At 45.0% G+C, this 12,911-nt stretch overlaps 1 protein-coding gene across 2 annotated transcripts in view; it reads right to left on the bottom strand.

Moving 5' to 3' along the window:
* Positions 1 to 1,924: 1,924 nt before the first annotated feature.
* Positions 1,925 to 12,911, bottom strand: part of LOC144673042 (5-aminolevulinate synthase, erythroid-specific, mitochondrial-like) — a 39,718-nt gene continuing 28,731 nt past the window's right edge. For both annotated transcript variants that reach the window (XM_078535038.1, XM_078535039.1), the window contains 5 exons: positions 12,655 to 12,834; positions 10,868 to 11,032; positions 7,390 to 7,658; positions 3,326 to 3,488; positions 1,925 to 2,206 (listed from right to left, as the gene is read on the bottom strand). In XM_078535038.1, the coding sequence (XP_078391164.1) occupies positions 2,043 to 2,206; positions 3,326 to 3,488; positions 7,390 to 7,658; positions 10,868 to 11,032; positions 12,655 to 12,834 (941 nt within the window). In that variant the 3' untranslated portion in view covers positions 1,925 to 2,042. The remainder of the gene's footprint in view (positions 2,207 to 3,325; positions 3,489 to 7,389; positions 7,659 to 10,867; positions 11,033 to 12,654; positions 12,835 to 12,911) is intronic.

Genomic DNA, 12,911 nt, shown 5'->3' with positions numbered 1-12,911 from the left:
GTGTCTTGGGATCAGCAGAGGATTATGCTCAGCTCTAATATTCCCCCCTCACACCCATGGTTCAATAATCTAAGCCCACAGGCAAAGCATTGATCATCGGGTGAGGTCCAAGAAGAAGGTAAGTAAAGTTTGGAATGCTACCCACCCCCAAGTACAGAAAGAGTTGGTGCCTTCGGAAGTGAGGGAATTGTAGGGGAGAAAGGTACAGTGTGAGTGGGATGTGCAAGGAGATTGAGAGGGTCTGAGGGAATTTTGTATTGTCTGGGGCTACTCATAATAGGACCGAAGCACTCGGCCCATCTTGTCACTTTGTGTATTGCTTTCCCTTAGCAAGGGGAGTTGAGGCTAAGTGTAGTCTTCAGTTGAAGTGGAGAAAAATGAAGAGGTGTGCTGACTTACTTAATCAGGGTCTGCAAACCATATACAATGAAAGTAGAAAATGCTGGAATTACTCAGCAGATCAGGCAGTGCTTGTGGAGAGACAAATGCTGGTAATGTTACAGATTGCTGATCATCCATAGTATTTTCTGTGGACTATATTCTGTACCCAATTTAAAATAATACATTCTCTCCTTGTTTTTTTATATAATGCAGTTGCAAAACTTGGTTAATTGGGAAGCAGAGTAATGAAGTTAGTTGCATCGTAGACTCTTCTAAGCAGCCCAGGCCAAGGGACAGTCACAGCACCACCACAGGCAGGGGAAGAGGAGAGCAGCAGCATTTACAGAAAACAGTCTCCATTAGAAACTTGGTGTTCTAATGAAGGATCTGGGATATATCAGAGTTGTTTGGAATTTCAGCAAGGGTGTGGGATATATCAGTGTTGCAGTGAAGGGTGTGGGATATATCAGTGTTGCAGTGAAGGGTGTGGGATGTATCAGTGTTGCAGTGAGGGGTGTGGGATGTATCAGTGTTACAGTGAGGGGTGTGGGATGTATCAATGTTACAGTGAGGGGTGTGGAATACATCGGAGCGTTAGAGTGAGGGGAGTGGGATATATCAGAGTGTTACAGTGAGGGGTGTGGAGTATATCAGAGTGTTACAGTGAGGGGTGTGAGGTATATCAGAGTGTTACAGTGAGGGGTGTGGGATGTATCAGTGTTACAGTGAGGGGTGTGGGGTATATCAGAGTGTTACAGTGAGGGGTGTGGGATATATCAGAGTGTTACAGTGAGGGGTGTGGAGTATACCAGAGTGTTACAGTGAGGGGTGTGGGATGTATCAGTGTTACAGTGAGGGGTGTGGGGTATATCAGAGTGTTACAGTGAGGGGTGTGGAATACATCGGAGTGTTAGAGTGAGGGGAGTGGGATATATCAGAGTGTTACAGTGAGGGGTGTGGGGTATATCAGAGTGTTACAGTGAGGGGTGTGGGGTACATCACTGTTATAATGAGGGGTGTGGGACATAGTGCGTTACAGTGAGGGGTGTGGGGTACATCACTGTTATAATGAGGGGTGTGGGACATAGTGCGTTACAGTGAGGGGTGTGGGATATATCAGGACGTTACAGTGAGGGGTGGGTGTGGGATATATCAGAGCGTTACAATGAGGGGTGTGGGATATATCAGAGCGTTACAGTGAGGGGTGTGGGATATATCAGAGTGTTACGGTGAGGGGTGTGGGATATATCAGAGTGTCACAGTGAGGGGTGTGGGGTATGTCAGAGCGTTACGGTGAGGGGTGTGGGATATATCAGAGCGTTACAGTGAGGGGTGTGGGATATATCAGAGTGTTACGGTGAGGGGTGTGGGATATATCAGAGTGTCACAGTGAGGGGTGTGGGGTATATCAGAGTGTTACAGTGAGGGGTGTGGGGTATGTCAGAGTGTTACGGTGAGGGGTGTGGGATATATCAGAGTGTCACAGTGAGGGGTGTACGATTTGTCCGACTCTTAGTGAGGATCTGGGATTTGTCACACAGTGTTATGCTCAAAGGGTTTATTAGTACTTCAGTGAGGTGCGTAGATGATTATTCATCCACTGCTTGTAATTTAATTGTGTTCAGAATAGTGTCCTCAGTCGAATTCCATGAGCTTTCGGTTCAGGCGCACAGGGTGACATATCGTCCCTCCATCCCGCCGAAGTAGGAGCGCTCCCATTCGCTCATCAGCTCGAAATGCAGGGGTCGGTGACAGAAGCTGCAGGCTGCCGAGGACAGGGACTGGATGGGAAGCCCCACCTCCTTCCAAGCATCAACCAGGCAACCTGCAAAGAAATGAGATTACTTCTGAGGAGAGGTGAGAGAGACTGGGGCTATTTTCATTCAAACAGTGAAGGTGAACAGGAGATCATATAAAGGGGTCAGCAGGGATTTTTTTTGTACGTAAACCAGGAAAGAATATTTCTTCTGGTTGTGGGTCTGTTACTGAAGAGCACCAGTTTAAGATCACCACATAAAAGATGAAGGGAGAGGGTAGGGGAGCATTATTTTCACCATTTTTGATATGCAATCTCTGACCAGAAATAGTGGGGAAAGCAAAATCCATGGTAGATTTAAAGGAGAAGTGGAAAAATACAAGAACCTGCGTTTCTGCAATACTTTTCACAATCTTGGGACTTGCCCAAGTGCTTTAGAGTTGATGAAGGTTTAGGAAAACCTGGCAATCAGTGTCTGCACAGCAAAATTCCATGTAGAGGAATAAACAGTCACCGAATCTGTTTTTTTTCTGACGGTTGAGGGGATAATTTCAGCCCTCGGACACCGCGAGAACTATCGCTTCTCTTCTAATCGTGGCCAAAGGATCTTTCACATCCAACTGAACAGGCAGACAGGATGTCCTCTCATCCAAACACCTCAGACAGTGCAGTACCCCCACAGGGGTGCGTTGAAGTGCTCAGATCCTCAAGTGCAGCTCAAACCCATGACCTGGAGCGGCTGCTAGTGGTATCAATGGTCGAATGTTTAATGCGTCAAACCCTGTCCACTTTGGCAGACAATGTGATGTTGCAGAGATACAGCTGTAGCACCGTAAAACTTCTGGTGCTGATTTATCAGTAACACTGAGATCTGGGGCCTGGTTCTTTGTTCCCTCCAGATCTCTTGCCACTGCTCCCCCCAATTCCTGTTCTGGCTGCATGAACAGTGACGTGAGTCTGTGTGGTACGTGACTGAGTGCCGCAGCCCAACACAATCCTGCCTCCTCCTCACATACAGAAAGGACCCAACAACAAGAAACCCAAAGTGAATTCTGAGTCCAGGGACACTGCCTTCATTTAGGTTGCCCCTTGCTAACAGCCTCACGGAGATCAGTGTCTCTCAGCAGGCACCAGGAAGCAACCCTGGGGTTTCCCTGTCGCACTCCATTGCACATCTCTGTTACTCACCCACAAAGTAGTCCATCATCCAAGGTTCATGATGTGGGGAGGGGGCAAGTCGGAGGAGCTCCTCTCCCCGGGGGACAGTCGGGTAGTTAATGGCCTGCAAGTAGATGTCATGTCGACTCATCATGATGTTGCAGATCTCCGTGTTCTTTGCAGCATCACACACCTTCGAGAAACAGCAGCCAATTAAACATGATTAGCTCCCGCAGCTCTCAGATCTCCCCCTTCCAAAATATAACCCTCCCTTTACCCACACTCCAGTGTTTGTTCAGTCTCCAAACCATTGACAGGGAGAAGGTGGTGTAATGGTAAATATCACTGTGCTAGTAACCCAGAGGTCCAGGCTAATGCTCTGGGACACGGGGATTTAAATCCTGTCACAACAGCTGGTGGAATTTAAATTCAGTTTATAGATCTGGAATATGAAGCTGGTCTCAGTAATGGTGACCCTAAAACTGTCATCAATTGGCGTGCAACCCCTTCTGCTTCACTTAATGCCCTTTGGAGAAGGAAATCTGCCGTCCTTACCCAGTCTGGCCGACACGTGACTCCAGTCGCACCAGCAGTGTGGTTGACTCTCGACTGCCCTCTGAAATGGCCTAGCAAACCACTCAGCTCAAGGGCAAATAGGGATGGGAAACAAATGCTGGTCTTGCCATTGGCGCCCACATCCCATGAGAGAATACCATTTAAAAAAACACCCCTTGCTAAACACCTTTCCACTTGCTGAGCTGCAAAATGTTTCCTGGCCTTGATCCTAAAATTGCTCTTTGTACCCTGACCCTTTTCTCCTTGCTGCTTTGGGAGTTATTTGGGAGTATTATTCCAGCTTTAATTTATCCTATTTATATGTTATCTTCCTCTAAGGTTCATCTGTTTGGGAGGTTGGAAAGCCCTTGCATCGAGTTCCCCTTTTTCTTCCCTCCCATGTTGGGGTTCCTCTGTTTTATTTCTGTGTGTTCTGGTGATTAAAGCTTTCCCTGATACCCCAGGGGCAACCTGACCAGGGCGTTTCACTGTCTCAGAATGTTGTCTGTTGAACTGAACTCCTCTATTATATATAGGCCCGAGGATCATGTAATACACACTTTCACTTCACCTCATACTGTTTGGAAATGGTAAGCGACAACTCAGTTAATGCCCTGGATGTCTTTCAACTCCCATCTTTGGAGTACAAGTGCCTCATGTTCTTATCGTCAATACTCAGCAAGTTACATTTGTCTGCACTGTATTAATTTGCTGCTGACCAGCCCAGTTGCAAACTCTGTCGAGCTCCCTTTATATGACGTAGGCTGCTTCCACCAACTTCATTTTTCTTTCCTGTCAGACTGGGATATCATTTCAGAAGCATCCAATATCATTCAGACAGGGTCTGTTCAAGGTCAGGTTAATAGATACAGTTAACAGTAATTACACTTAATGAGAGTGTAGTGAGACATAACCCTGTGTCCCTCTTTAGACAGTGCAATTACCCTGGCACAGGCCAGTGTCCTTGGTTATACAGTGAGATTACCACTGCACAACCCTGTATCACTCGTTATACAATGAGACATAGTCCTGTGTCATTGGTGATCCGGCGAGGTTACCTGTTACAGCCCTGTGTCACTGGTTATAAAGTGAAATTACATTGTTATAACCCTGTGTCACTGGTTATACAGTGAGATTACATTGTTATAACCCTGTGTCACTGGTTATACAGTGAGATTACATTGTTATATCCCTGTGTCACTGGTTATACAGTGAAATTACATTGTTACAAAGATAAAAACAAAAAGCTAAAAGCTACTGCGGATGCTGGAAATCCAAAACAAAATAAAAACAGAATTACCTGGAAAAACTCAGCAAGTCTGGCAGCATCGGCGGAGAAGAAATCAGTCAACGTTTCGAGCCCTCATGGCCCTTCAGCAGAACTGAAGCATAGTTTCAACAAGGGAGAAATATAAATTGGTTTAAGGTGGGTGGGGGGGAAGAGACACATTGGAGAGACCAAACGCAAACTGGGCGACCGTTTTGCGGAACACCTGCGGTCTGTCCGCAAGAAAGACCCAAACCTCCCTGTCGCTTGCCATTTTAACACTCCACCCTGTTCTCTTGCCCACATGTCTGTCCTTGGCTTGCTGCATTGTTCCAGTGAAGCCCAACGCAAACTGGAGGAACAGCACCTCATCTTCCGACTAGGCACTTTACAGCCTTCTGGGCTGAATATTGAATTCAACAACTTTAGATCTTAAACTCCCCCTCCCCCCATCCCCACCCCGTTTCTTTCCCCCCCCCACCCGCCTTTTTTTTCAATAATTTATATAGATTCTTCTTTCCCCACCTATTTCCATTATTTTTAAATCTAAAACTAAAACCTTTAGGTCTTTCCACCCCACCCCCACTAGAGCTGTACTTTGAATATCCTGTCTTGCATTCTTAATTAGCACTTTTCTCAGACAAAGACCACCACCTTCAACACCTCTTTGACCCTTTTGTCTCTGACATCTTTTGATTATCTGCTCACACCACACCCTCAATGTGTCTCTTCCCCCCCACCCACCTTAAACCAATTTATATTTCTCCCTTGTTGAAACTATGCTTCAGTTCTGCTGAAGCGCCATGAGGGCTCGAAACGTTGACTGATTTCTTCTCCGCCGATGCTGCCAGACTTGCTGAGTTTTTCCAGGTAATTCTGTTTTCATTTTGTTTTACATTGTTACAACCCTGTGTCACTGGTTATACAGTGAGATTACATTGTTATAACCCTGTCACTGGTTATACAGTGAGATTACATTGTTACAGCCCTGTGTCACTGGTTATACAGTGAGATAACATTGTTACAACCCTGTCACTGGTTATACAGTAAGATTACATTGTTATAACCCTGTGTCACAGGTTATACAGTGAGATTACATTGTTAAAACTCTGTGTCACTGGTTATACAGTGAGATTACATTGTTATAACCCTGTGTCACTGGTTATACAGTGAGATTACATTGTTATATCCCTGTGTCACTGGTTGTACAGTGAGATTACATTGTTATATCCCTGTGTCACTGGTTATACAGTGAAATTACATTGTTACAACCCTGTGTCACTGGTTTTACAGTGAGATTACATTGTTAAAACTCTGTCACTGGTTATACAGTGAGATTACATTGTTATAACCCTGTGTCACTGGTTATACAGTGAGATTACATTGTTACAGCCCTGTGTGACTGGTTATACAGTGAGATTACATTGTTACAACCCTGTCACTGGTTATACAGTGAGATTACATTGTTATAACCCTGTGTCACTGGTTATACAGTGAGATTACATTGTTACAGCCCTGTGTCACTGGTTATACAGTGAGATTACATTGTTACAGCCCTGTGTCACTGGTTATACAGTGAGTTAACATTGTTACAGCCCTGTGTCACTGGTTATACAGTGAGATTACATTGTTACAGCCCTGTCACTGGTTATACAGTGAGATTACATTGTTATAACCCTGTGTCACTGGTTATACAGTGAGATTACATTGTTACAGCCCTGTGTGACTGGTTATACAGTGAGATTACATTGTTACAACCCTGTCACTGGTTATACAGTGAGATTACATTGTTATAACCCTGTGTCACTGGTTATACAGTGAGATTACATTGTTACAGCCCTGTGTCACTGGTTATACAGTGAGATTACATTGTTACAGCCCTGTGTCACTGGTTATACAGTGAGATTACATTGTTACAGCCCTGTGTCACTGGTTATACAGTGAGATTACATTGTTACAGCCCTGTCACTGGTTATACAGTGAGATTACATTGTTACAGCCCTGTCACTGGTTATACAGTGAGATTACATTGTTACAGCCCTGTGTCACTGGATATACAGTGAGATTACATTGTTACAGCCCTGTGTCACTGGTTATACAGTGAGATTACATTGTTACAGCCCTGTCACTGGTTATACAGTGAGATTACATTGTTACAGCCCTGTGTCACTGGTTATACAGTGAGATTAACCCAACACAGCCCTGTGCCATTGTTGGATAGTGTCACTTGTTCTATGGTGAGTTGATGCTGCCCAAGACTCTGATCACTTACCCGTATGGGGATGATGTGGCTGGGACAGTTGATGACCGGCAGACCTGCATCCATCAGCAGCTGCCGCATGTGCTTGACGTTGCGCTGGTGAGACCGGCGCAGCGCCTGACCCTCCTCGCTCTTTAAGGTACGCACGGACTCCAAGGCACCAGCCAGCACCATTGGAGGCAGTGCTGTGGTGAAGATGAAGCCTGCAGCATAGGATCGTATTGTATCTGTGAGCGAGGCTGTGCTGGCAATGTATCCGCCCACACAGCCAAAAGCTTTACCTGGAAAGGATGAAAGATTAACGTTCAATTTCAGTCCTGCATGACTTGGGGAGTAAATAGCGGGCCCCGTGTAACACTTGGGCACACCCAGCAATAAAGGCCCAAGTCCCATCTCCACTTACTTCCTCCAGAGTCAATCTCCCCTTCTCGGCAGCTGTTCCCTCCCTCCCACAGAATCACAGAATTTTAACGGCACAGGAGGAGGCCATTCGGCCCATCATGTCTGCACCGGCTCTCCAGATGAGCATTATAACCTCATGCCATTGCCCTGCCTTTTCCTCGTTCCCCTGCACATTGTTTCTATTCAAATAATCATCTAATGCCCTCTTGAATGCCTCGATTGAACCTGCCTCCACAACACTTCCAGACAGTGCGTTCCAGATCTGAACCACTCATTGGGTGAAAAAGTTTTTTCTCGTGTCACATTTGCTTCTTTTGCAAATGACTTTAAATCTGTTCCTTCTCATTCTTGACCTTTTACGAGCGGGAACAGCTTCTCCCTCATGATTTTAAACATCTCTATCAAATCTCTTCTTAGCCTTCTTCTCTTCCAAGGAGAACAGTCCTAACCTCTCCAATCTATCCTTATAGCTGAAGTTTCTCATCCCTGGAACCATTCTTGTAAACCTCTTCTGCACTCTCTCCAATGTGTTCACATCCTTCCTATAATGTGGTGCCCAGAGCTGTACACAATACTCCAGCTGAGGTCTAATGAGTGTCTTATATAAGCTCGGCATAACCTTCCTGCTGTTGCACTCTATGCCCCTATTAATAAAGCCCAGGATACTATACGCTTTATTAACTGCTCTTTCCACCTGTCCAGCCACCTTCAATGATCTATTCACATATACACCCAGGTCTTTCTGCTCCTGCACCCCCTTCAAAATTTCACCCCTTATTTTATATTGTCTGTCCATGTTCTTCTTACCAAAATGCATCACCTCACACTCCTCTGCATTGAACTTCATCTGCCATCTACCTGCCCACTCCACCAACTTGTTTATTTTCTCTTGAAATTCCACACAGTTGTGCTCACAGTTCACAACGCTCCCAAGCTTCATATCATCCTCAAACCTTGAAATTGTCCCCTGCACACCAAGATCTAGATAATTAGTATATATCAGGAAAAGCAAGGGCCCCAATACCAACCCCTGGGGAGCTCCATTACATACTTTCCCCCAGCCCGAAAAATGTCCATTGACCATTACTCTCTGCTTCCTATTTTTCAGCTAACTTTGTATCCACTTTGCTACTGTCCCTTTTATTCCATGAGCAATAACTTCTCACAAGTCTATTGTGTGGCACTGCATCGAATGCCATTTGAAACCCCATGTACATCACATCAACAGCATTACCCTTATCAGCCTTTTCTATTACCTGTTCAAAAACTCCAGCAAGTCACTTAAACACAATTTCCCCTTTAGAAATATACGCTGACTCTTCCTTACCAATCCATATATTTATATATTTCCATACGGACTACTAATCTATCCTGAATAATTGTTTCTAGAATCTCGCTCACCACTGGCGAAGTTAAACTGACTGGTCTGTAATTGCTGGGCTTATCCTTACAACCTTTTTGAACAAGGGCGTAATGTTTGCAACCTCCCCTGAGTCTAGGTGAGATTCATGGCCAGTGCCCCTGCAATTTCTACTCTCACTTCCTTCAACATCCTTGGATGTATCTCATCCAGTCCTGGTGCCTTGTCAACTCCCTACATGTATTTTTAGCCATGTTGAGGGGGAGGGGGTGCCCATTAATATTGTTCTGAGGAGTGACCCACCATGAATGACTATACAGTGAACATCGGCAACCTATTCAACCACATTGCACCCCAGACTGCTTCTGTTCATTCCTTGTTGCCCATGCAACAGGCATCAACCGAGAGGGATCAGGCACAGGAACCCTCCTGCCATTCCAAGTCAGACGTACTGAAGCCAATTGGAGTGTTCCATTCCCCTTAACCTTCTCTGCTCTAAGGAGAACAATTCCAACTTCTCTAGTCATTCTCCATAACTGAAGTCCCGCATCCCTTTTCCGATTAAGTGGCCAAGGCCATGACAGCTTTCCTGATAGTTCTACCGAGAAGTGGCCACGATACTCCAATAGGTCCTAACCAGTATTTTATCAAGGTTTAGCTTAACTAACTTGCTTTAGTATTCTGTGCCTTTATTGTAAAGCCAAAGAACCTGTATGTCTTTTCAACAGATTTCTCAACTTATTCTGTCACCTTCAAAGATTTGTGCGCATACCCTCCCAGATCTCACTGTTCCTGTACGCACTTTAAAATGTTACCATTTAGTTTCTATTGCCTCTGTCCTTCCTTCCTACTGGAATGCATCACTTCACACAGCTCTGTGTTAAATTTCTGCCAAGTGTCTGTCTATTTCGCCAGTCTGTTGTTATCCTGAGGTCTATCATTATTCTCCTCATTGTTAACTATATTCCAGACTATATCGCAAACTTTGAAATTATGCCCTGTATACCTATGGAAAAGGTTAGTAGCTCTAAAATTGATCCCTGGGAAACAACACTGTGCGCTACCTTTCACCCGCTTGTTTATCAAGAATCTATCTATCTCTTCCTTAAACTAGAACCAGATCCACTACTTGTTCCTTTTTTGGGCTGGAAACATACTGATCAATAAAGCTCTTGTATATATTTCAGGAATTCCTCCCCATTTGCCTTTTACACTATTGTCTTGCCTCTGTTATTTCCTATTCCATTATTCTAATGGAATTCCATTATCACTGCTCTAAACTTCTTGCACTTTCCTGCAGATTTTCTCCTCTGTCTCTTTCCCACTATTTGGCGACCATCACCTATCAGTGTAATATTGTTCCTTAATTCTAACCAATAGATTCTGACTTTAAACCCGCGAATTTATGATCCCTTCCCAGTGCTGCAGCAGTATCTTTGATCAATAGTGCTATTCCTCCCTCCTTTCTTTCCTTCCCTTGCCTTCCCTGAATACCTTGCAGTCCAGGAATATTAAGTTCCCAATCCGCTCCCTGTTTGTGCCAGGTCTTCATTAGTGCTGCTGTGTCATAGTTCCAATGTGCCTGCACATCACCAGCCTTATTCACCACACTGTGTGTGTTTAAGCGGACGCACTCCAAGCTTGCCTTAGTCTGCTTTGCGTTCTCCCCCAAATAAATGAGCTCTGGCCCTCAACAATGTGCAAAGTGCAACCGAGATGCTGACTCACCCAGTGTTCCAGATATGATGTCTATTTTGTGCATGATGCCATCTCGCTCTCCGACCCCAGCTCCATGAGTTCCATACAAACCCACAGCATGCACCTCGTCTACAAAGGTAATGGCTCCATATTTGTGAGCGACATCACACAGCTCCTCCAATGGACAGATGCCACCTAGGTTACAGGAAGTGACAGTTTAATGACTGGTTTCAACCATTCGATACAGTCACACAGTAAATGACCGCTACTATGCACAAATAGTAGCTCTGTGCAGTTACAGTGAATGAATGGTAGCTCTGTACAGTTAGAGAATAAGTTTCATTACCTTCATAAATCAATAAAATGCAAGGCAGGCTACCATTAGCACTGTGAAACTTGAGAGTTGCTTTGCCACCCTGCCACTACATTATCCTCCTTTAATCTGTGTTCCCAGTGCACAGTTACCAGATTAGGAGGCTGAGCAGCGGTTGATTGACACACACCCCACCGTTCTAACCCTAGCTGAGATGTTGGTTTTTCCTAGTTCTCAGTTAGATAGCAAGGTGACTTTCACCATATAATCTAGGCTGATTCCCAGTGCATTACTGAGGGAATGCTGCACTTTTGGAAGCATCGCCTTTCAGACGTTTGCTTGTTCGGTTGGAATTAACGATCCCACAGCTACTCTTTAAATTAGAAAAGTGGGAGTTCTCCCGGCGCCCCTGGGGCCACATTCCTCTGTCAAACCACTGTCAAATGGATTATCTGACCACCCATTTCAAAACTCTCTTTATAGGAACTCGATAAGCTCAAATTGGCTACTGTACTTCCTTATGTCACTGCATTGACTGCACTTTGGTGTAAACTAGTTGGCTGTGAAATTCCTTGGCATGTTGTGAGGTCATGAAAGGTGCTACAGAAACGCAAGTTCCTCCTTTCTTGGATTCTCGAGGGGCCAATTATGAATCTTTGGACCCTCCTCAAATTGACCAGGTAAACCAGAAATGTGCCACAACTTTCTAACTAGAGGAATGGTGAGCAACATGCCGACATCGCCAACTTTTGCCACCACAGAGCAAGGCCCCTCTCCTCAGGTAAAATTCCACCCCCTCCAAAGTGACATCTCGAAGGTCAAAGATTGATTCTAACGCATACAAATTGCTAGATGATAATGAAGTTTTTTTTTGATATTTGTATGGCTGGGGATGTGGTTATCGATCGATGTCGAGGTTAACAATCCATTCAACGGCTTCAGCTGACATATAATGAATGGTTGTGATGCCACCAGGAATGAATCTCTTGGGGCAGAAGTTCAGTGTATGGGTGATGGCCTGACTTGGATGGCCACAGTCACAATTTGAGCTGTTTCTTATGTTCCCCCGTTTGTGGAGCAAACAGCCACATCTTTCCCGGATGGTCCTCAAGCGGTTCGGGGTTGTCCAGACTTTGCATGGAAGGTTGAAACCTGGGGCTGCACCAGAGACTGGAGCTGATAACTATTCACAGCGATCTATTTTGATCATTTAATCCACAACAAGCCAAGACATGAGTTGTGGAAAACCCCAGTGATGAGGAACTTTGGGAACCATAGGCCCAAAATCAGCTGTATACATCCCAGGCATGCTACAGGCACCACTTGGTGTCTTAAATGGCTCATATACTGCATCCCAAAATATTATTTTCTAAAATAAATGTAGTAACACAATGAAAAGCTGCTGTGTATTTAACTGAGCGACACTGACACTGGGGCTCCCTCCTCTTCTCCTTGCGCCATGATCTCTTGAACTGGCACCGCAATATTGCGCCGGATTTCTTACCATCCATTGAATGCACCGTCTCAAATGCGACGATTTTGGGAGCCTTTGGGTCTGACTCCTTCAGCAGCTGCTCCAGATGTTCGACGTCATTGTGCCGGAAAACAAACTTAGGGATTCCGCTGTTCCTGATCCCCTGGATCATGGATGCGTGATTCCCAGCATCCGAGTAAATCTCACAGCCTGTGGGATTCAAACAGTTTCTTAACCATTTGCTTGTTCTGGAATTCCCTACTTCAAACATACAGGAAACTGAGGCT

Source organism: Cetorhinus maximus, unplaced genomic scaffold, assembly GCF_964194155.1.
Source record: "Cetorhinus maximus unplaced genomic scaffold, sCetMax3.hap1.1 HAP1_SCAFFOLD_215, whole genome shotgun sequence".
Classification (NCBI taxonomy): domain Eukaryota; kingdom Metazoa; phylum Chordata; class Chondrichthyes; order Lamniformes; family Cetorhinidae; genus Cetorhinus; species Cetorhinus maximus.
This window is presented reverse-complemented; position numbering and strand designations above follow the sequence as displayed.